Source organism: Gasterosteus aculeatus, chromosome 2, assembly GCF_964276395.1.
Source record: "Gasterosteus aculeatus chromosome 2, fGasAcu3.hap1.1, whole genome shotgun sequence".
NCBI classification, from domain to species: Eukaryota; Metazoa; Chordata; class Actinopteri; order Perciformes; family Gasterosteidae; genus Gasterosteus; species Gasterosteus aculeatus.
This window is the reverse complement of record NC_135689.1, coordinates 6,968,883-6,992,176: the sequence shown is the minus strand read 5'-3', so window position 1 is coordinate 6,992,176 and position 23,294 is coordinate 6,968,883. Positions and strand designations below refer to the sequence as shown.

Sequence of the window (23,294 nt, the reverse complement as noted above, 5' to 3'; positions counted from 1 at the left end):
AATAGCGTCACATCCTCTTCCTTTTAGAGATTTAAGGGGCCTACAAGAAACGAAAACGAAGCATGTGGCGGCTTTGCTACGTATTTGTTTTTACCTATATATAATACTGAAGCAGGTGCAGCTTAACAATATTAGAGATGAATAATCCGTTTTTATCGATCTTGCAGATGTGAGTCACCGAATGCAGCTGTCGGGTGAGTACCTCGCTAAGGGATCGTCTTTAAATGTGTGCAAGGAAATAAACGTTGAGGTGGGTACCTTAGGTTGGTAGGGATTTGCAATAGTTTCATTTTAATCAATATCAACGTCACAAGATCGAGCAGTCTCGGAAAATAAAAGTCCATAATATATATAATCAATATATTATATTCGAAAGCATATAATATATATATATACAACCACTGCAGACTTTAATATAATTTTATACATATCCCACTCCACTGTACAGACTCTGTATATCACTTCATGTATTATACTATATATACTCACACACAATATATACACATTTTAATTCTTAAATGTAATTGTATATGTTATGCTTTTATTTTATTGTATTATGTGTATGTATATAGCATTTTATTCCACACAGAATACTTTTATGTTTACAATGTTACCATACCTGCTGCTGCTACACACAATTTTCTATCTATCTATCTAGTTAGCTTAACTTATTAAACAAGGAAATTTAACTTTATTTAATTTCAGTAATTGTCAATACCAGTACACATATTTGCTGCATCAGGGATGTGGGATTATCAGAATTGTCATACATGTGCCCTTAAAATGAACTTGATACATATTGTTGCCATTGTGTTTATTTGGGATTTGCACCTTGTTGATATTTGATATGTTGTATTCTATATTTGCACTAAATATTTGTCATCTCTCCTTCTTGGTTTTGCAACAGCTAATCTGCAATTTCTTATATTATTTGATATTTGGCTTATGTAAAAAATGCAGGGGGGATCGAGGGTTTCAATCAGTGGTTGTTTTTCCTTTTTTATCCAACCATCGGTCTAAAACTCATTCAGTTGTTTCTCTAATAAGACAAATATTAACTAACAATAAATCTATGATTGAAATATTGGTTGACTGTTAGTTTTGTTGATAATAATTGAATAATTTGATTAATAGCCTAATCCATCAACTCTAAAAAAATATACAAATTAGGAATTTTTGCTGTTTTAAATAGATTTTTTTTTTAATGAGTTGCTGGTTGCAGTCCTGATTTAAACGGTCACTATGAATTGTGTATTGGTTACAAATAGGAAGTAAAGTGTCTTTGTATCGATGGAGTATAATGTACCTGTGTCACATTCGGCAGCAGCAGACTGCAGTGAAACCAGAAAGATGCCTTCAGCAGAGAGCCACCATGCGCTGCAGGTCCTGTCCTCCCTAAACCAGCAGAGGGCAGTAGGGATGTTTTGTGATGCAGCGTTGCATGTAGGAGATGGGGCAGTCCACTTGGCACATCGCAACATCCTCGCCTGTTTCAGTGAACTGTTCCAACAGTCCAACGTGCCCACTCCGCCGTGCGGGGAGTTCGTCCTGGAGGAATGTCCCAACGACGGCCTGGAGCTGCTCCTGAACTTTGTCTACACCGGAGAGCTCAAGTTGGACCCTGACAACCTCGAGAAGGTGCAGGACGCAGCGGTCAGCCTGTGTGTGCCAGAAGCACTCGCACTCTGCAAGCAGTTCAAGGAAAAATCTGCGGCTCCCGTGCTTTTGAGGCGCAAAAGGGGCAGGCCTAGAAAGTCCACATCAGAACCGACCCCTTATGGTTCAGCCAAAGAAGAGAACTCGCCGGCTGTCACGAAAGATGAGTCCCGCTTTAATGTTGCCACAGGCAACTGTAGCATGGACGCCACCACCCCCACCACCACCACACGCTTTGGTCGTGTGGTGAAGGGCCCCAGGCGACTGGTGACTGTCGAGGGCCCCACCGAGGATTTTACAGCCCCTGCAAAGATCTGCAAGAAGGCTCATCCTGCTGCCATGAAGAATGAGCGTGATGATGGTGTTGAGGTCCCAGATCAGCCAAATGGTGAAACTGAGGTAAAAAGAGATTAGTGTTAATATGAGTGGATATCTGCAACATGGAAAAAAACACCTACGATTTGCAAATTGTAGGTGTTTTTTTTTTTGTAGAGATAAATATGGTGTATATTATTATGACACTTGTATTGCGCCATTCGCAGATAAATGACTTGCAGATTGACGTGAATGATAACGCCGTCAGCCCGGTGCTGGAGGGAGGTGAAGAAGAAGAAGAAGAGGACGACGTGGTGGAGGGGATCACTGAAGACACAGACGAGGAGTACGTGCCCGTTGAGGAGCCCGTTTCCTCAGTGCCGTCAACGTCGGCGGCACGGAAGTGCAAAGTCCAGAGTAGAACAGACCACTTGGCGTCCTCTTCCACTTTGGAGGAGGACTCCAAGAAGGACTCTGTGCAGTGTCCCATCTGCGACAAATCCTTCAAGAGCAAATACTATCTCAAGGTCCACAACAGGTATACAACTTGTATATGGTATTTTCCCCTTTAAAAAATTGTTGAAAGAATAGCCACCAATGCGTCTCCCTCCGCAGGCGGCATACTGGCGAGAGGCCCTTTGGCTGCCCTAAGTGTGGAAAGAGGTACTTCAGGAAGGAGAATCTTTCGCTGCACGAGACCAGAGACTGTGCTAAAGTACAGGTGAGTGTTTCCGATATCAGGTAAGATCATCAAAGGTTTTTCCGAACTCAAGTTTTAGCGCTGTGTTTAAATTCCAGACGTACACCTGCGTCACATGCTCCTCAACGTTCGATGGGAAAGAAGAGCTCCGTCTGCACGTCGTGTCTCACACAGGAGATATGCCGCACAAGGTAGGGAACACACAACGAACACACAACATTTACACGGCACAATTACAATCACATCTACAATGAGTTCTTAAAAAGATGGATCATTTTCTTTCAGTGTTCAATATGTCCTGAACAGTTTATGCACAAGAAGAACTTGACAAGTCACATGATGAAGGTCCATGGCTATCCCAAACCCCATGCAGTAAGTTTTCTCAACTGTTTATTCGATCATTACTTACTGGCAATGTACCTACAGTAAATAGTGATTTTATTCTTTGATTTGCAAAGCTGGCAGTTTCATCATTTTTCCCCATTGCATCCAAGCTATTTCATTTCATGTTTCATTCTGTTAAAACAATGTTTTCAATGCTTTTTAGTGTCCCCAGTGCCCCAAAACCTTCTTAACCCGGACAGAGCAGCGCGTGCACGAAGCAGCCAAACATCGAGGCGAGAAGCCATTTGTGTGCGAGGAGTGTGGCCATCGAGCATCAAGTCGAAACGGCCTGAAGATGCACATTAAAGCCATCCACAGGTAGCGCAGCGGGTGCTTTTGGGGAGGGACATAAAACATCTCTATACCACATGTTCATCTGTTTACAACTGATAGCATTTGTACAGATTGTCTGAGTCTTTTTTTTCTTTTTTTGTGCTCTACAGAAATGAGCGTCCTTTTGTATGCAACGTATGTGACCATGCGTTCTCCCAGAAGAACAACCTCAACATGCATTTGCGTATCCACAGTGGCGAGAAGCCCTACCAGTGTCACATGTGTGGCAAAACCTTCAGGACGCAAGGTACCAGCCGTCCTCATTGTCAACTCAACTGTGTTAAACGGATTAGATCGCATTATGTGATGATTATCCCCCAAAAATGGTATCGTAATGACGACTCCTTTTTGATTGATCGTCGTCTTCTTAATACCAGCCAGTCTAGACAAACACCACCGCACACACACCGGCGAGCGCCCCTTCAGCTGTGATGTTTGTGAGCAGCGCTTCACGGAAAAAGGCGCCCTCATCCGCCACAAGGCCAGCAAACACGAGGAGGGCCGCCCCCACTGCTGTCACATTTGTTGCAAGACCTTCAAAGGTAAGACGTCTGGGACGTGTAATCAGAACGCTGTACACGTTTAGCGATGGCGTGTGGATTTTACGCAAACCTGCTGATGTGATTCTTCCCGCGGCCTCATCAGCGAGGGAGCAACTCCGCGTCCACCTGCGTCGCCACAAGGGCATGAGGAAGTTTGAGTGCATCGACTGCGGCTACAAGTTTACTCGACAGGTGGGCTCGCTGCGAAGCAATCATTCACACTTTTTGGTTGCTCTCATTCCGCTTCATCCCGTATGGGACTCAAATCAACGATCCTCGACTCAGAATTGGGCGCCTGCCGTTAGTGGTTGCTGAGCTTTGCTGGCACAGCCACTGTTCGCACTATACTCCTTTTTAATATCGCTTTTCTGTGGGCAGGGATTGTAGCCTTTGTGCGAAATTAAATCAGGGAATGCGGCTGAAACTGCAGAATAGTTGTTTTTGCCAGGTGGTTATCAAAGCTGAATATTCTCAAACGCATTAAGTTCTACTACTGCAGAAAATTAAGTAAATATAATATCTGGATTTGAGGAGGTGAAACATTTACATTTCTGGTGCATTTTGGTGAAAAATATATGTAATATACTGTATATCCAGATAAAAGAACTGCGGTCTCATAAATGTAGGCTGAGCTTAGCAGATATTCCCTTGAAATGCATTTATTTAGTTCAATATTTTGTCTTCCATGTTGCAATAGATCAATTTGAGTTAATTAATTTAGCCGTTTTTCTTAATAAAACCTTCAACCCAAATGTACATAGAAATGTCTTAAATAATGACAAACAATAATATGTGATTCTCATTGTCTGTTCATTGACTTATTTAATTCACTGAGCCATTCTGCCCTCATATACCCGTTTCGTGTTCCAGGCCCACTTACGACGACACATTCAAATCCACAAACGCACGGAGAACTACAACCCGCGGCAGAGAAAGCTGAGGAACGTCATCGTGAAGGAAACGGCCGGCGAGAACGAAGCGCAAGAGGCGTCGGCCACCGACCAACGGGAACCCACGAACGCGGGGCCCGACTCCGGCGACGCAGCGAGGGAGATGATGGAGTCTAGCGGCGCCGTCACAGAGGAGGAGGCGGCGGTGGCGGTCTCCGACCAGAGCCTGGGACGCGTCGAGGCTGCGGAGACTTTCTCTGAAGCAGAAGTCCTGCAGCGGACGCATGAGGACACCGAGGCGTACGAGTCCACCGCGGGTCTGGAGGAGATGGTGGAGAGTAGACCAGAGGAGACTCAGACGTCCTGAGCGTGTGGAAACCACTCAGGAGTGGAAGCTACTGTGAGGACCACGTCCTGAATGAGGAGCACCTAAAATGTGATGGTGACGTTGGGCTACTGTCATGATCCTCATGCTTGTAGTTAACTGTAAATGGACTGCATGCGCGTGAAGGATGTTTAAATGGGAAACCGTCTGTTATGGCTTGTTTGATTAAGCCCCCATTTAATCAATATGGCTTCTGCTGCTCTTCTCTAGGAAAGTAAATAATATTTATTAAACTATCCTCGACGCAGCTCAAGGACATCAAAGTCTCAATTGGAATAACACAAGTTATGATTTTATTTGTTCAAATATACACACAAACAAATGTGTACACGTTCTTGCTATTTATGAAAATATTTTCACACTCCGCTGCAACCACTATCAATTTTTAAGACAAAATTCTTCAGTAACCTGCAAATGGTAACCACATTGTAAACATTTAAAAGAACACAAACAGGAAGTGACGTGACAAAATGTCGTAACGTCACAAACTTGTATGAAAACTATGACTGATAAAAGACTTAATAAACGTTAAAGCTAAAATTGAGATTCTTTAGCACTTCCAGTTACTGGCGACCCGTCGCCCACATTTATGAACGAGGTGTTACTTTTCTGACTGCAACTGAAAGGCGGGGACATCGTAAGCAATCACAGCACAAATATATTCTTAAATAAAAATACAAGACGTTAAGATGTCCGTAAAAACAATTCTAAAAGGAAAGTTCTTCATGCACATTTGTCATGTTTTACGATGTCATTACACAATATATCTTGAATGCACGTAGTTAACAGTGCCGTTGGATTGCTGCTTTACCAGCGCGCTCACAAAGGTGCAGGCGTCTTTGCAGACGGTGGAAATGAAAAGGATAAATGCAGACTAATATTGATTGAGTTGCAATAAACTTTGGACTCGGCAGTTGAAGGAAACTGAGCCTTCAAACTGTCCCGTACAGCACTTCTTTTTAGAGCTGGATATCAGTTGTGATTACCACTGTTTTTTTGGAATGTAAACAGGTTATCACTCTTTCTGAGAAATGACTACAGCACACAGACGCTTCGGCCTGCCGGGGACTGGAAGCTGCTGTGTGCTGCTCTTCTTTAAAGGAGGAAGTTTACCGGTGACACTTCATGCATGGAGCGTTTCTCTTCTAACACCAAAAAGCTCAGCTTTTCCAAGTTTAGAACTGTGGAATCGACTGGCTGCTGGTAGGCGGAGTTTTTATTCCTTTTTTTGCTCTCCTTCAGTTAAAAGCTCATCAAAGCTTGATGCACCGAAATGAGGTAAAATGAGGAAAAAAAACGAGCGGACAGAAGACATTAAAGGTGCATTTACACGGAAAGCAAAGTGTTGTTGGAGAGTCTATTTTGGTTTTACGAGGCAAAAAGACATTCAGGAGGAAGCTGCCAATATGCAACCCACCACTCATATAAATATATATATATTATAAAATTCACTAAGTCGACACAGGTGTCAAAAGCATTGACATTCGTTACTCAAGTAGAGGTATAGATACTAGGGTTTAAAAAGACTTCTGCAGAAGTTGAAGTATCAACTCAAGCGTTTGACTTGAAGTAAAAGTATAAAAGTACTGGTTTCAAAACTAAAGTATAAAAGTAATGTAAAAAAAGAATAACCCCTGTTATAATGGTGGGAAACACTGAACTGCAGGTGCATCGCGGAGAACAATAGACTGTCTGAATTGTATATATTTATACTTCTCATCCAACCACAAACTAATTCACTCTATCCGGATGGTGCGATTTATCTAGATAGCTTTTTTTAGTGTGTGTGTGTTTTTGAACGACGACAAGCCGGAATGAAAACAAGTCAAAATGAAATAGGAGTAACGGGGCTATTTCTAAAATGTAAGGAGTAGAAAGTACAGATATTTGCCTGAAAGTGTAAGGAGTAGAAGTAAAAAGTCATCTGAAGTATAGATACCCAAAATATCTACTTAAGTAAGGTATTTGTACTTCGCTACTTGACACCTCTGAAAACCGACTATCCAACATTCAGACTTTTTTATTTTTGTCCTTTTTGAATATTTAAACAAATGTCAGTTTTCACGCAAACAGAAAAGTGCAACACTACGAACGCCCTCCTTAACTGAATAATAACCCCCGCCCCCTTTTGATGGCGAGCTTTTCAGTGTGAAAACACCTGATTTCCACCGCGGTCAAAGAGCACATCCCACAAACTGGTTCTGATTGAGCAGCACCGAAACCCCCGACACGAACGTGTAACAAGGGCTCCTAGGACCGAACTCAGCGCGCTGGGTTCACATCCTGGTTCTGGTTGAGATTGTTGTTGAGGTTTTGGAGCGCCTGGTGCCGATGGTGCCGATGCAAGTGGATGGCGTTGGACTCGGGTATCTCGGTAGGTTCAAAAGCGCTGGACACCTGGGGCATGAACTGGCGGAATATGCTGACGCTGCCGTGCCAGAAAGTCGGCTGAGGAAGCCGTCCGGCGAGAGTCCACGAGCGCGTGGTCGGGTCGAACGCTTCCACCACGTCGGACAGCTCGAAGGTGTTGTCATAACCGCCGGACACGTATAATTTACCGCCCAGGGCGGCCACACTGCCGCCAACGTGCACCTGGAGGAACAGAGTGAGATGTCAATGGAATTAAACAACTCGTGCAGCTAAATCGATGATTGTGTAACAAAAACAAAGGAAAGGTTATGATTTTAAAAAAGACAATAGAGAGGAACTAATTAAGATGAAATACAATATTAAATCAAATCATGGAATTGGAGGCAGAAATCAGTGAAGTCATTAAAAAGGCCACATGAATTCATTTATTCCCTTTGCTGTGGTCAGTTCAATAAATGGGTGACAGACTGCAGCAGTTGTCATCTTTATATTTAATGGATCATCGTTGACACGTCTAATCCCAGGTCAGAACTATTAGAGATGCTAACAGCTGGCTAATAAAAGCATGCTCAGAGACAAGTGTCAGATGTGAAATACAAACCTGGGTCATCGGACTAATTTTGTCCCACTCGTTCTTTTGAGGATTATAAACATCGACCTCGGCTGAGTCATCCCTACGAATAGAAGCACAGCAAAGTCAAGCTGCTGCTGCTGAATCAATCATTCCTTCACATGTGTTTGTGCAAACCTCACTGACGGTTGAAACAACAACGTATCAAGAACTAATATCTATTTCTGAACTTCTGAAAAGTGACTCATATCCCAAAAAGGAGACTCAGGTGGTACAACAACAGGAGTGTTTACTAGATGAAATAGTAATGCAGTGTTAGCCAGATGCGGATTTATTACTATGAATAAAATCATCAATGCTAATGCATCAATTACTCACTGAATGATTTTGTAAAAGGTTTGGAAACACATTGCTAGTGTGTAATACTTTATAAGTGCTTTATTTTATATCTTAATCAGATAAGTAACCATTTTCTCAATATTTTAACAATATTTCTCTCTCAAATGTAGTGGACTAGAAATATAGTAAGTAACATTTTAGTGCTGTAGTAAATTATCTCAGTCACTTAATAACTGTTTCAAAAAGGAACCAAGCCAATTCTTCTCCCACGCACACACTAAATGATGATTTATCTTAAATGTGGAACGTTTGTCCCCTTCTTCTCCTCACCTGATGAAGTAGATGAGGCTTTTGAGGGTGACGGTTTTCGGCGTGAAGGACCACGGCGGCAGCTGTCCGCAGCTGACCATGGCCCAGCGGTTGGTGTCGGGATCGTAGCTCTGGATGGCCATGGTCTCCTCGGCGGTCAGGGAGCCGATGGCGTACAGGCGTCCGCTGCACGTGGTGGTGGAGCAGTTGTCCATTGCGTGCAGCATGGGCGGCAGGGCCTCCCAGCAGTCCACGGCGTGGTCGTAGCGCTCGGTGCTGTCCGACGCCACCACGTACAGCTGACCTTTCAGCACGCACGAGCTGTGGTACTCGCGGGCCTTCAGCATGGGCGACGCCTCCGTCCACTCGTTGACGCTGGACTTGTAGCGCCACACGCCGTCGTAGAGGCGGGAGCCGTCGGAGCCACCTGGAAGACACAGGCGTGTTGTCTGGATGGTTAATATGCATCAAGGACTCGGAAGGTGCACTAAAACTGCAAAGAATGACCTACTGCAGTAATACAGTAGATGCACAGCAATGCTGTAGAAAATCAAAGATTCATTAGTGATTGCACAACGAGATGGCTTAATTAATTAATTAATTGATCGGCGCTTGCCTTAAACCTCGCTTTCATTATGTAATGCTGCGTGGTACCGCGAATCATGTCCCTGAAGAATATAGGCTTCACTTAAGGTACAAAGAAAAGGAAATTGTGTCAACCACTGAGCAACAAAAGTAAAATAATAGTTTTTTTTTAAGTATATCCTCAATACTTCAAATTTTAGATTATAAAAGCCAAATCTACCCATCGACATTATGGAATCATATGCTGTTGCTGTTGTTGTCGTTTCATTTCATAGTTATTGCTGACATGTAATTATTGAGCCAACGCTGCTTAATTTGTGTTCTTGCGCAGGCGGCACAACCTGTCCTGCCTCAGTCGGCCGTGGTCTCACAGGGACACAAACCAAAGAGCCTGTGATTTGTTTATATAAACACGACCTGACGGCCATTTCATATGGTGGAGGAGCAGGAATGGAAATCTACCGAGTGGCGCGTTCACACTGCAGTGAATCTGGTATACGCAGCGACCTTAACGCCTGCACACTGTGTGTGGCTGTCTGTGACCTCTCCATGCCAGATGAAGTCCATCGCCCTCCGTGCAACACTCACACGTGCACATTTCCTCCGTCAGAGCGTCTTACCTGTGACGTACATGTCGTTTCCCAGGGCAGCGATGCTGTAGCCTCCCCCCAGGTGGTCGGGAAACTCGGCCAGGTAGCGCCACTGTCCGGTCTGCGGGTTGTAGCAGTCCACTGTGACCAGCTCGTCGCAGTCCTGGTCGCAGCCCCCCACCACCACCAGTATTTCCGCCAGCCCCGTGGACGGCCGCGGCCGCATTCGGTGGCACGGCCGGTCGTGGCGGTCGTACTCGCACGACTGGAAGCTGCGCGCCTCGTTCACCATGCGGAGGCAGGTGGGCGACAGGTAGACGAGCGGGTCGCTCTCCACGTGGGCCAGCAGGAAGAACCTCCTGACGAAGGGGAGGCGGACCTGCTGGAGCAGCTCGGGCCAGTAGTGCAGCCTCCGCTGGAGGTCCGCCTTCACCCAGCGCAACGCGATTTGATAGGCGGCCTCCTCCTTGTCGACGCACAGCTCGTCGTCCGACACGTACTCGAGGAGGCGCTTCCACGGCAGACGCGCAAAGTCGGTCGCTTTGGCCAGCTCCATTATGTTCTTGAGGACGAAGCGGCGGGCGCTCGTGGCCAGCTCGCGGCAGGCGTAGGCCTCGGCGAAGTCCTGGATCTCCAAGCAGTTGAAGACGTCCAGCCGCTGCTCGAGGAAAGCGCAGCAGGCCTCCTTGACCGAGGGGAACTGGAAGAGGTCGGCCGTCTTCAGCAGGACGTCGACGTTGTCCTGCGTGACGGTGACCCTCCCGGTGTAGCAGAAGTCCACCAGCAGACCCAGGAGCTCAGCCGACACCTCGTGCAGGACCACCCGGTCCATGGCGCTCTCCTTTAGAGTTCCGGCGAACATAGCTCGAAAGTAGGTGCTGGCGGCGGCCAGCACCGTGCGGTGGCAGTGGAACTCGCGGCCCTCGGCGGACAGAGTCACGTCAAAGAACTTGCGTTCGGCCCGCAGCTCGTGGATCCCCCGCAGGAGGTTGAAGGCGTGGGCCGTGTCGAAGAAAGGAAGGGTGGACGGTTGCGTCTGCAGGGCTGGCATTTCCATCTCGCCTCTGGTCGGGTTGGGGTCAGAAGGAATTCTTTTGTCTGAAACAGACGGAGAAACACTCATCAAGTGTCAACCCATCACACGTTACATCTCAACAGTGGGTTGAACACCATGTCGCACTGCCACTAAGTTACAATATTGTGCGTCAAATGTAAAAAAAAATAGCTATTACATAAGTTAAAGGTTGAAATTGCTTTAAAAAGCAACATCTTTTGAACAAAATTCAAAAGATATTCAGTTTACAATCACTCAAAATCCATAAAATTGAGGACCTGGAACAATAGGATTATATGTCTATGTCTTGTGATGGTTAAAGATGACTTTCAAACATTTAAAAAAGGTTTCAAATTTTTAAAAAGCGGATGCAAAGCGGATGCATGATGTCACCTGCCACATGAAACGTTGCAGTTTACTACAAATGCAGTTAACTACACTAATAAGGAGTTGGTTACTTCAGAAACTACACAACTAAACCTGCAGGTTTCGTGACTTCATTTAAATAAATGCATTCTTAAGCCATTCTCTCTCCTACCTGATGAGCCCCTCTAAGCACGCTTCAGTTACAAAACCCGACAGCAAAGCTCAGCACGGCTCTCTCTCGATAAGATACAGAGCTCGCTTGTGCTCCAGGGCTATAAATACACCAGCAGTGTCCATTTCCAGGCAAGGGCGGGAGGGGGTGTGCGTCCAGGGGGGGAGAACACCTAACAGGCCGTGGGCAGACTATGAGCACCCCCACTGGTATGTCTCTGTGGTCGGTCAGCGATAAGTAAGTGGTCTTTGAGAGAGGAGCCCACCACTGAGCCCGAGGCCTCCCCACCCGGCACACAGCTTTCTGCAGCCGGGTTTCCAAAGTCTCCACAGCGGGAGCGCAGACCTGCTCCCCCGACCGCCGCTGACCGACGGGAACGAGCGTACTTCCTATCGAACTGTAGCGGCCATGAGAGTGAAGGCTGTACATTTACCAGCTGTATTTAGTTTTCAATGCCCAAAAAACTGGCTAGTAAGGCTGAGGTGAGAACAGGTTGAAGGCCTCGCTAGGATTATGGTCAATATTTTGAAACAACCTTTGCGTCTCAAAATACATAAGTGTCTCCTTACATAGATTTGTTTAAAGGTTGTAATGAAGCCCCCCCCCAAGGTCCTCAGGCCAAAACGGAATGAACACACATTCCACATGGGGGATCAACAATGCATCGGTGCACATACTGTGCTTAAGTGTGTGAGGGATCAAAGTGCCCCCCCTCCTCCCACCGAAGGGCACACGGGACCTCTCAACACAGAACCTGCACCTAAAACACCCCTAACCTCTGTGGAAGGAATTGTGTTTATAATGGCATTTCCTTACATGGACATTGTGAGCTTCCTTTTTATTCGGCTGCGTATATTTCTCCCACTGTCCTCTCTTACAAACATTAAAAAAGTCATTGTTTTCTGTATTTTTTTTTTTTTTTGTCTCTATGTTTGACCTGTTTTTTCATCTTTCGCAAAACACATAATCACAAAGCGCAAAGCCGCAACTCGTCGGGTCAGGAGGCAATTTATGATCGCCGTGTTTACCAACCAGATCCGAGAATAGCCAAAAGAAATGTATACTGTCAAATGAAGGCGGAGAACAAAAGGTGAGGGGGAGGCCAATAATAGATGTGAAGACTCTGAGTGACACAGGGCCGAGTGTGAAGGATCAGCATCGCTTTCATTACGTGCTACAACAGTGTGCGCGTACGGACAACTTTAACGCACAATCTTTTATGTTATTATTTTTTGTTATCTCAGTAAATGATCCTAACCTGGAAAACAGCTCTCTGGCCGAATCCCCTCGGCGGTTCACATTCACTATCTCGGGCTGCACGTATCAGGCCGCTTGTGTTGTACATGTCAGAGAATATAAAAAGAGGGACATTTTCTAGAAGGATCTGTCCTGCACGTGGTGCTCACGGTCACAGCACCCAGTGGGCTCACAGCTGATCTCACTGCTGGGGCAAATTTCCACAGAAAACTACCCCGGCATGGAACGCATTTGCATGATGTGGCTGGTTTCCCCCCCCCCCCCCCCCCGGATTTGTGATTTGGTGAAATTATGACTTGACTAAACATTTTCACGACGCAAAGTGAAGCAAAGCAGAACATTATTTATTCATTTTGTATTAGTACAGCAGGGCAAGGGGAATTTTAGAGCCACCCAGAAGGTCTGTTTTTATATTAGAAAACCACAAGGAATCATTTCAAATACCAAGCAAATGTGCTCCTTCAACTCCTCCTACATTCCTCTAACTCCTGAAACAAGGCCTATACGTGCTGACTCACAAATGGGCCACATCAGGATAACATGCATTACTGTTTAATAACCATTGGTTCATTTGTGCGTTGGCCTAAACAACACTTCAGGTTGCAGCTGAAGGTGGAGCTGGTTTTTTAATTACCATGTATACTGCTGGGTGTGTGTTTCTTAGGTTTGTAATATAAATCTATAAAAAAAATGAACTAAAAATGAACAAATGCAGTGGCGCATAAAGTAGGACAAACTGTAGGGAAGTAGAAGTATAAATAAAACCACCACTTGTTACAATACAAGTCCACATGTGAGCAGTGAGGCCTCACTTCTCAAAGCCCCTGATAATATTCAAATGAAGTCATTTAGCAAATTCTGGTCCATAAGTCAAGATACATAATGCCTGAAGCCACACGCACACACAGACACACACAGACAGACACACACAGACACACACACACAGACAGACACACACAGACACACACACACACACACACACGAAGTGCTAACCGTTACTTCTTAAGACTCGCAAGGAACATTGTTTAGCAACTTGGTCTAGCTAATTGCTGATTCACTTTTCGCATAACATATAGACAAAATCAAAAGAATAACATCCGTGTAACATTGCGTGCTCCACGTTTGTGGAATTTGTGTCTATAGAACGTTACCAATAATTATAATATAACTGCGAGACACCAATATAAAAGTGATGTTTACAACGGTCTCGTGGCGTTGTTTTTTTCTCTCGGACATAAGTTCACGCACCGCTGTTGTCAATCTATCCTCCGTTTGGAACCAAAAACGAAGGTAAATGAAGATACCAACTCAGTTTCAGCCAACTCACCGCTATCTCTCTTCCTTTGGTGTTAAAAGTTTGGGGGATTATTAAGATTTAACAGCGTATTAATCGAGCTGTCTGATGCCGTGCAGCTCTTCGGCCTCCCTGCGCCATGATACCGTCAACTGTAATAAATGTTGCCTTCACGTGCTGTCGGAATTATCACACTTATCACGCATACAATTCTATGACCATCCTTGGTCATGGGACGGTATAACAAACCTCGTAACCTTGTAAAATAAATGCTGTGTGCAAGGTTATATTGAGGATTGTGTGTGATCATACATTGTGGTGTATCGTAGCTTTACTATTTGTTCAAGTGTCAAGTAAGTCTATATTTTATTATTGATCCCTACTCATTCTTTCACATCTCAATAATGATCAATAAAAGCACACTTACCAACACGAAACTATTACCCCTACTATTAGTACAATACAAATAAGTATTAAAAAACAATAACAGCAACAAAACACACAAAATATACGCTTGGAATATGTACCTGAACGCAACATCTAAAACTCTCAGCCCAAAACAGCATTCGTGCAAATACTTGCAATATATGCAATATATAAATGAGAAAAATTACATTAAAATATTTCTGATTTTAAAACACCCTCCATTGCATCAAACACTCCCATTGGATTACATAACATTGAGAAGACTTAGGGAGCACGAAGTAATGTCTGAAAAAACCCTGAAGGTTCCCTTAAATGTCAATGCTTTCATTGCTCCACTGATTTCAAGGTCAAGAGAAGCTCAACAGTATCAGCCAGCGGCTAAAACATTGCTAGGAATAATATTTTTGTACCATACTTTGGAGGTACAAGTTATTTTTTGAAGAAAGTGTTCAATAGATTGCAGAAATGGGCTTCCATATTCACACGGGACCCTAAGTTGTCACTATATAAAGAGAAACATCAATGGATTTTTGTACTATGTGCTTGTTTCAAAAAGGTTGGCATTGTCTGGAAAAAGGAAATAAAATTGTGTTTAATGGCGAGCCCTGCTGGTGGTGCTACAGAATGAACCAAAAGGCTCATATCTCAAAAAATGAGATATGAGAGGTTGTGACACTGGAAAACGAAGGTGTAAAAACTTGAATGACGCCTGAACTCTCAGCTGCTTTGTTTTCAAAGTCATGGTTCCGGCTCGCTGAAAACTGTCAGGGGGGATCAGTCCATCAACATTCTGCTCTACATGTTAATGTCATATCAGTAAGTTGTAGCTATTTCACTTTGAGAAGTGGCTGCGAGGTACAAAATGAATACACTTTAATAGCTAATCTGTACGGTTTCCATAGCGATTAAATTGTGAGGTAATTACCGACCCCAAACTTTCCTTATTCAAAGACTCATAAACATTTAATTAATTAGTGCTTTGAAAGTTAATTCATGTCACCTTTTGAACAATGCTGTGTTTTTAGTCAGAGTAAGACAACATTCTAATGAAAAAAATGAGCATTAACTTGCCTCTAATGTCCAAGTTTTAGCCATTTTTTCTCTCTCATCTTCTCATTAAAAGAGTCATGAACAATTTTCTTCTGCCACTGCCCACACTTGGAAAATGTATCTATTCACAACCAATCATTTGTGCATATAAACCTTCTTTGTGAGATGTATGCTTGCTTAAGCATTCAATATATGCCTAGAAACTATTAGACAAAGTCATCACGAAGCCTAAACTAACAAAATTGTCACAAAATAAAAGGATTAAATTCAAATGATTCTGGAATGAATGCAATAATTCGTCCATCAACTTTTCTCAGCAGTTTTTTTTTCTAACACTGACTGGGAATGTCCCCGAAGGCGATTCCATATTTGACTCCAATAAACTGCTTAATATTCAGTCCACAGAGGACGCGTGTTATCTTCCTTTGCCGCTCATTCTGCAGGAAGGGAAGACACAGATGATGGCCCGGAGTGTGAAATGTAAACTAGTAAGTAAATTACCCGTTCCAGTGTAATTAAGAGTGACCTGCTGTTGAATGTTTTCCGACCTATTTTTGTCCTTCAGGCTTTGCAGATGTGAGAATTGATGACAGACAACTTCCACAGGGGTCACAGTGACATGCGCAGTGCACAAAATTCTGCAAAACGAGCTGCTCAGAAAGGGTCTCCTAACAACCGACATTTTCTATCACTTAAGTGAGATTTAGTAATTAACGTTTTCTACCTCTGAGGGATCAGGAAAGTATAGTTAGGCCTTATGGGCCAAAACATACAGATTTAGTTTTAAAAATGTAATCACGACTTTCTTGTGGGGAAATGCTTGACTTTTTTGGCGAGTAAAAACACAATTGATACCCCACGCTTTAGGATAATTACGCCGACACAACCAGCATAAGACTGAAAACTAACCAGGGTGTCCGAAAGGTAACAAAATCTAACTGTATCTCTTAAATTCAACACGTTACATCTTGTTTGTTGAATCACTACAAAGAGAGAAGTGTAAAAACAAGGTGTTATATGTTGAACTACTTGAATTCCTTAAATTTACACCCACATTAAATATTTTTCATAAGATGCTTATTTAACTTGCGTAAATACTACTCTGTATTCTTAGTCAGTGTGGTCACGACAAATTGGATGTTCATGGATGTCTCTGCATGTGTACGGAGAGTGTACGGATACACACTTGTGGCGCCATCTAATTTGTAAACACTGTAAAAACTATGGACTTCCTCCAAGAACAAGTGATAGATGAACAAATGGCACATTTTCAAAATGAGTGTTTGCACCCGTTCAGTCACTAGATGGAGACATTCTATATTATTTATGTTATGGCCACACTCAACATGTGTTGAGCCAATAACTCTCAGGACAAATATAATATCTCTCTCATTGATTACAGAATAATAATTTAAAATGATTATCCTGCTCTAATGCTTCTGGGTGTCCTCGACTAAATTCCAGTGTCTGTAAGGATTAGTAGTAAGCCTGTCTGTTTATATGAGGCGAGCTCAGACTTAGTTACTTTTAATTAATCAAGTTTACATGCGAATTGTACATCCATTATTTAATATGGTTGTATGCAAAGTCCTTCCAAAGCTTTGAATAACTTCTAGCAAGTTTAAACAAGGTTGCACCATTAAACAACAACTATATTAATACTATAAGAACATTATTTCTAGTTCCTTCTTTTATGGATGAATGTTGATGCAGTTCAGAACTTGATTGTGAATGTTAATGTGTTTTTTGTTTTAATTTAATGATTTGTAGGTGAGCCACTTAATAAATACTCGTGACAGAGTTTTGTATGATAAACAGCAGATATTCAGTGCATAACTCATCAAGACATCAATTACTCAATCTATCAACTAATTTCCACATTTTCTCTTGTTATGAGCATAAACAGACAAACCTCGGAAAGCCCTCTAACGGAACAGCAGCCAGACTGGACAGCAGTTACGTCTATAGCACTCGTGGTAAGTTAAAATGTATTGTTGTGATGCTGTGTTGCATATTCAAGCACAGAACACTCTGTGTGTGCGTGTGTGTGAATGATTGATGCGACAAACCGCAGCTTGGAATGGCATTACGACAGAAGTTGCATAAATGTGAAGTCTGAGAGAAACGGAATAAAAGAGAAAGCGAGAGGAGGCAAATAAAAAGACGCACAAAGGGTTGCTGATGGAGGTGGAAAATATTGAAGTTGCAAAAGTTTGAAAACAAAGCTGACGTGCACACATATTTTTCTCACACATGTACAAGAGTTGTACAACAATACGTGACAATAATAGCCTTTTATGTTGGCCGACGATATCAAAGGTCAAGATGTGCTTTGGTTAATTGAATTTCCAATGTATTGTTGCACAGCGGTGCCTCTCCATGTGGTGACGGCTTTGATGGGGCCTATAATAGCGCACCCTGGGCTGGGCGAATAAGCGGGTCTATTATTTGTAGATCTAGGTGAAGCAAAACATTCCGTAGCGTCGGCATAAAATATTGAAGAAACACAACTTTATTGTGGTTAACTGTCCACACAGAGTCAGGCTGCTGCAGGGGTGGTTCAGAGTAGCTGAAGTAGGGTTTAAAAATGTCTATTTATATGCATCATTCTGTATTAGTCATGCATTTAAAATGGCATCATTATTTATTATGTTTATTTGCATGATAATTTAGGGTTGTTCACAATGTTTGCAAAATGTACACAGGGGCATATTTATTTCAGTTACAACACTGAATAATTCAATTTAATTTAGGAGTTTCTTTTATACTGGGATTCCTCCACCAATTTATTTATTCATAATTAGGATAAGTATGTGGTTTGCTCTAAAATAACAACTCAATTATGTTTTTAAGGCTAAATGAAAATGGAATTTTGTTTATTAAAATGCCACCTCATGGCTCCTCACTGCATCCTGCAACATGTAGAACTCAATTCACTGTACCTTTTGCACATTTCCCCAACACCACTTAACAATTTAATGTCTTGCAGCTGCCATAATGTTTATCGGGTAGTGAGGGAGATCATTGTAATGGGCTCCCCCATTGCTCAAAGATGATCCATACCAAGCATTTTGTTTTGTGTTTTTTCATCTTGTAAGAGCCCAACTGTTCATTTGTTAACAACCATGGCATGAAGTACATCTTCATGGGTCCTATAATCGTAAGCACTAATCCCTTGTTAAATGTGGCGTTGCTGCGACTCATGTGTAAAATATGGTTGATGCCAAACTACCCATTGAAACGGCGCAGTTTACGTTCCCTTTGTTGATTACGACAACATTGAAAAATACAGCATAATTATCATTGCCACAAATCTTGATGATAAAAGTAGGTCATCTTTTTTGGCTGCTGAGTAATTCTGTCCAACGAACTGCTGAATAAAAGAAAATTGGAAAGCATAATCATGACTAAAATAATTGGTATGCCTCCAACCAACCAATCAAGTTGCTGTTTACATTCATCTCTGTTCAAAATGTCATTCCTTCATCATTGTATCCTGCGAGACGTTCCAGTGAAATTTTAATAATTGGCATTTTCATTTCGTGTAGGTCTTGGACCACCAAATTCTAATTAGCTCCTCCTTGAGTTCAGGTGTGGATCAGGATGTTTGTATCGGATGTAATGAATTTCCCTCACAGGCGGTCCCGATGCATCACATTCACGGGAATGCGGCGGGCGGGAGGTCACAGTAGCCTCTGACCTAATCGCGACATCCCTGATTCCAGGTGGACGTTCGTTCCAAATTAGAAGAAATCCCCCCCCCTCCCCCGGGGGTTCCTGAGGAATCGCGATGAAAAGGTACAACCCCAAAACATTGCCCCTTTTGTTTGTTTAGTTCCCTAAATTCTATTGTATATTTAGGGAACTTTTTCTGCACGCAGTCATCAGTCTTTGCTGTGCTGTGCTTGCAGTTGCATATTACAGGCTATCTTATATGTAAAGCAGGTTTATTTTCTGTTGCTGATGCGTTCACTGGGGGAAAGAACACTTCAGCTGGTTGGTTTATTGTGATTAATAATTTCTGAAGGCATGGTTATCTCCTTGCCTGGTGCTCACTGCCGACATGATAAGCTGTAGTATAATCCACTCATGTGCTACTTATGAGTGGGACACTACTTGAGATATTACCTCTGTTGCCACATCTGCATTTGCTGAGGTAACATTTAGATAAATGTAGTTTGATATCTGCACATTTTTCTCTTTCTCTCTGCATTTGCAGGAAAAATCGCCGAAATGCCCCTTCTCAGTCTTTCAAATAGAATATTATGATAGTTTATGCTGCCACAGAGGGCATCCAAGTGGCTAAATAGAAGTTTGGATGCCATTTATCCTTCTGAAAAATAAATTATTTGGAGATTGCTAGAGAGCGTTTTTCTAAGACATCAGCGAATTGTTACTGTGGTTCCATTTATCTTTATACCATTCTCCTCGTTCAAACAAGAAATGATACGTTACCTCTCCTCCACTGCATACGGATCCTCACACATCCCTCTGCCGGTTTGCCCCCCGAACATAATTAATTATGCTGTCACACAATCTATGTATGTGTGATAGATGGCTCGGGGCTACAAGGCGCACAGTGACACAGTCAAACGGAAATAGCACCAGATGCTAACTACTCTCTTATGTACAAAAAATGAATTTCATTATCCATCTGATCAAACATGAGAGCGTTGGAGTAGCCGTTAGTCATCTTGCTCTCTATGATTATTTTGTAATCAAAAGGCTACCGTTTCATAAAGAAACAACTGTCCAAATCCTACTTTGCAAGGAAGAAAAGTGATATTACCCAAAGTTTTTAATAGCAGAATCACAACTCATGATTCATGACTGAACCTATTATTTGGATAATGGCAATATTTGGCTTTATGTTTGCATACATCATATTATTCTTCCTGAGTTCACAACCGATCCTTCACCAGCACCGTGACAACTACTCTTCAGATGTAACGCACCAACTAAATGAACCGATAATAATGAAAAGCAAGTTTCCACTCATCTCCCAGTCTGGAACGGCCTCGCAGTGTGCACACAGGAAGTGACACAAGCGCAGCAGCGTCCCAGCTGACAAAACTGTTCAATTTCCTACTGTCTGCGGAAAATAATAAGGCATTAAACCCTGGGAGGGCTGGAGAGCCTTATGTTGCTCGCAGTCTGTCTTTGAAGAGCGGCTTTTCTTCCTTCCCACCAAAGGCGCTTAGGTTCGGGGGCTCCTGCCTCTGAGGCAGCTGTGTTATTATGGATGGAGATTACCGAGTGTCGGTGGGCAGAAGACGACCTCAACTGATCATTAGGGAAACAAAGAGCGCTGACTGCTGAGGGCGGCCTGCCGGATTGCGGCTTCAACACATTTGCTCCTTAAATAGATAAACCTTTTGATTTTGTACGGAAAACTCTTTGTTTTCTGTTCAAGGGGCTAAAGCACCTGAAACCTGAATTTTTGATTTTTTTTTCTTTTTCCAGGCGACCCGACGCAATTCAAACTGAAAAGTGAAGCAGATGCGGAAGCGCGCTCAACCTTCATTCTTTCTAGTAGCCAGTAGGGGGCGACTCCTCTGGGTGGAAAAAGAAGTGTGACTGGAAAATGGCCTGAATTACCTCATCATTACTTCACCATTAGCTCATCACATGAACCTCCCGTCCCAATCACTAAAAACACAAAGCTACTCAACACGGTGTGTGGTTCCGTATGTTAAGACAAATATGGTGACCTTTTCACTTTTGTTTTAAATATTTTTTTTATATAGCTTCCCGCAGTAAATAGCTTTTCCCAATGTCAGTTAAGGCTAACTGTTTGTTAATCAATTCATTATGTCATGAATAAGTTAACATTACCGAACTATTTGACGCCAGGTGGCAATATTCTACTAACGTTACATGAATGGTTCAAGGTTTTTGAACGGGTGTTTTCGAACACGAAATTATAGCCTAAATGTTGCGTAAACAGAGCAATAGATGTTGAAAAAACAGGTTTATCCTTGATAACATGGCTTTGTATTTGTGTTTCTATGTTTGTTTCTTCCCCAGTGTGTACAAGTATCAACGGCAGAGCAGTACCAAAACCAACATTCCTTTCCTATTTCCTATTACCTTAAGACCCACAACCAAGATATCAGGCAATGACTCAAATTGCCCCCTTTGGCTTCTTGTGTAATTATTTTCTGCCTCTTAGATTTTACAATTGAATTACATCAGCGTTCTAAACTACTGAGACAAAAGTCAAGGCTGTGTTTGTCTGCACAGAAATGACTCATGCGACCCCTCCACAGCCAAACATCCTGTGATTCTGTCTGAACGATTTCATGCTCGGAGAAGCGGAGGTTTCGGAGAATATATCAGGTAGGAAGGGCCGCGGGTGTGGAAGCACCTTCTAAAGGCAGGCGGACTGAGTTGCTTTGCCCACGTTTAGCAAAGGCTTATAAGCCAAATTCTTCTAGGAGCATTTGATTCAATCACCTGCAATTGAAATGCTCAAAATCCTAGATGGATGAATACATGATGACACATTTGGTTTAAGAATTTCCTTAAACAACATCTGCAGTAACTATATTCTGAAACCTGCAGTTCTCTGTGGGCATTTTACTCTTCATATTCTTTAACTAAACAATTCAATAGTGTGAGATTCCTCGAGCATGATTAGTTACATTTCACGTCTCCTATATTTCACGTGTCATGTATTCCTTTCATACAACCCTTTGACTTAATTTACGCAACCTGTGTGAATCCCAGGGTTCAGTTGCCGTGGTGACTAGCGATCACATTTCCTCCTGTATAATGAAAACATGCTCATTTACTCTACCATCTCCTGGCGGTGCGTTTCAGCTCCTGCTCAGTTCCAGGCATTCGATGTCTTAAACGACTAAAACACATCGGACCTCCTCTCTCTAGTGCACAGAGCATATGAAAAGTGAGTGTAACAACAATCTCCTGCTCATGTGTTGTGATGAACTATTTGTCGAGAGAACCCTTTTCACAACAAGACAGTAAAAAATGTATTATTAATGTCTTTTATTAAGTTATTGTTATCACGTAGTGAGCCCATAACAGTGTGATTTGTACCAAAGGCAGTCGACTCTCGGCAGGAGTTGAACGTAACAAAATAAATCAAAATACAGGATAATAATATATTTTTCTCAGCTATCGTTATTGGTCTGTTGTTATTTTGATGTGGAACATGTTAATATTTATTAATTAGCATCAAACACCAAGTATGATGGGAGAATTTTGACCTGAGGATGGATTTATAGATGAAAAGTTGAGGGATCACTTAAGATATTGCATTTGAACTAAAATATTTAATTTAAATCGGCAATTGCAAACCTCTTGGTGGCGAGAGTCATCAAATACATCAGCAGATGAATGAAGATAACAGTGCCTGTTTTAGGGATTTCACCGCAGTAGTAGGTCTGAAAACTCAGGGGCACAGAAGTAATTCACGATTGAGAGACATTCTCCAGGCACCATAATAACCTTTTCTAAATTTAATGGGAATCCTTTCCATTGCGGTCAAGACATTTAGAAAATATATATAAAATCTTAACTTCATGTGAGCACTCGAGGAAAGGTCAGGAGATAATCCAAGTCAGTAATCTTAATCACACATTTCACATGTTACCGAATTGTTGAAGGTATTTCAGTCTGGATCAAAGTGTTCAACCAGCAAAGTGACGCAACGACTGTAATAATTCCACATCATCCGACCTTTA

At 42.7% G+C, this 23,294-nt stretch overlaps 2 protein-coding genes across 4 annotated transcripts; one reads left to right on the top strand and one right to left on the bottom strand.

The window, feature by feature from the left end:
* The first annotated feature begins 14 nt into the window (after window positions 1-14).
* On the top strand, window positions 15-5,749 carry zbtb48 (zinc finger and BTB domain containing 48). Of its 2 annotated transcripts, none has more exons than XM_040193734.2 (11): window positions 15-194; window positions 1,328-2,055; window positions 2,199-2,509; window positions 2,587-2,692; window positions 2,770-2,862; window positions 2,957-3,043; window positions 3,219-3,373; window positions 3,499-3,635; window positions 3,766-3,930; window positions 4,034-4,122; window positions 4,801-5,749. In XM_040193734.2, exons 1-11 carry the CDS (start codon window positions 182-184, stop codon window positions 5,185-5,187), a joined length of 2,271 nt encoding a protein of 756 aa, XP_040049668.2. In that variant the 5' UTR covers window positions 15-181; the 3' UTR covers window positions 5,188-5,749. The 2 variants fall into 2 exon arrangements, with proteins under 2 accessions (XP_040049668.2, XP_040049667.2); XM_040193733.2 differs by having other exon boundaries at window positions 26-194; window positions 1,325-2,055.
* Window positions 5,476-14,281, bottom strand: klhl21 (kelch-like family member 21). 2 transcript variants are annotated; one of them, XM_040193737.2, is made up of 5 exons: window positions 14,146-14,281; window positions 10,000-11,067; window positions 8,816-9,221; window positions 8,177-8,249; window positions 5,476-7,797 (listed from the first exon to the last, which is right to left on the bottom strand). In XM_040193737.2, exons 2-5 carry the CDS (start codon window positions 11,024-11,026, stop codon window positions 7,468-7,470), a joined length of 1,836 nt encoding a protein of 611 aa, XP_040049671.2. In that variant the 5' UTR covers window positions 11,027-11,067; window positions 14,146-14,281; the 3' UTR covers window positions 5,476-7,467. The 2 variants fall into 2 exon arrangements, with proteins under 2 accessions (XP_040049671.2, XP_040049672.2); XM_040193738.2 differs by lacking the exon at window positions 14,146-14,281 and adding an exon at window positions 11,562-11,680.
* Between the last annotated feature and the right edge of the window lie 9,013 nt (window positions 14,282-23,294).

Bases quoted from the DNA above. Each gene is read 5' to 3' on its own strand.
- zbtb48 (XM_040193733.2), top strand. The intron at 2,693-2,769 runs GTGAGTGTTTCC...TTTAAATTCCAG, and splicing joins GAGACTGTGCTAAAGTACAG to ACGTACACCTGCGTCACATG. The intron at 3,374-3,498 runs GTAGCGCAGCGG...TGTGCTCTACAG, and splicing joins CACATTAAAGCCATCCACAG to AAATGAGCGTCCTTTTGTAT.
- klhl21 (XM_040193737.2), bottom strand. From the start codon at position 11,026: ATGGAAATGCCAGCCCTGCAGACGCAACCGTCCACCCTTCCTTTCTTC. The intron at 9,222-9,999 runs GTAAGACGCTCT...TGTGTCTTCCAG, and splicing joins AAACGACATGTACGTCACAG to GTGGCTCCGACGGCTCCCGC. The intron at 8,250-8,815 runs GTGAGGAGAAGA...TTCTATTCGTAG, and splicing joins AGCCTCATCTACTTCATCAG to GGATGACTCAGCCGAGGTCG.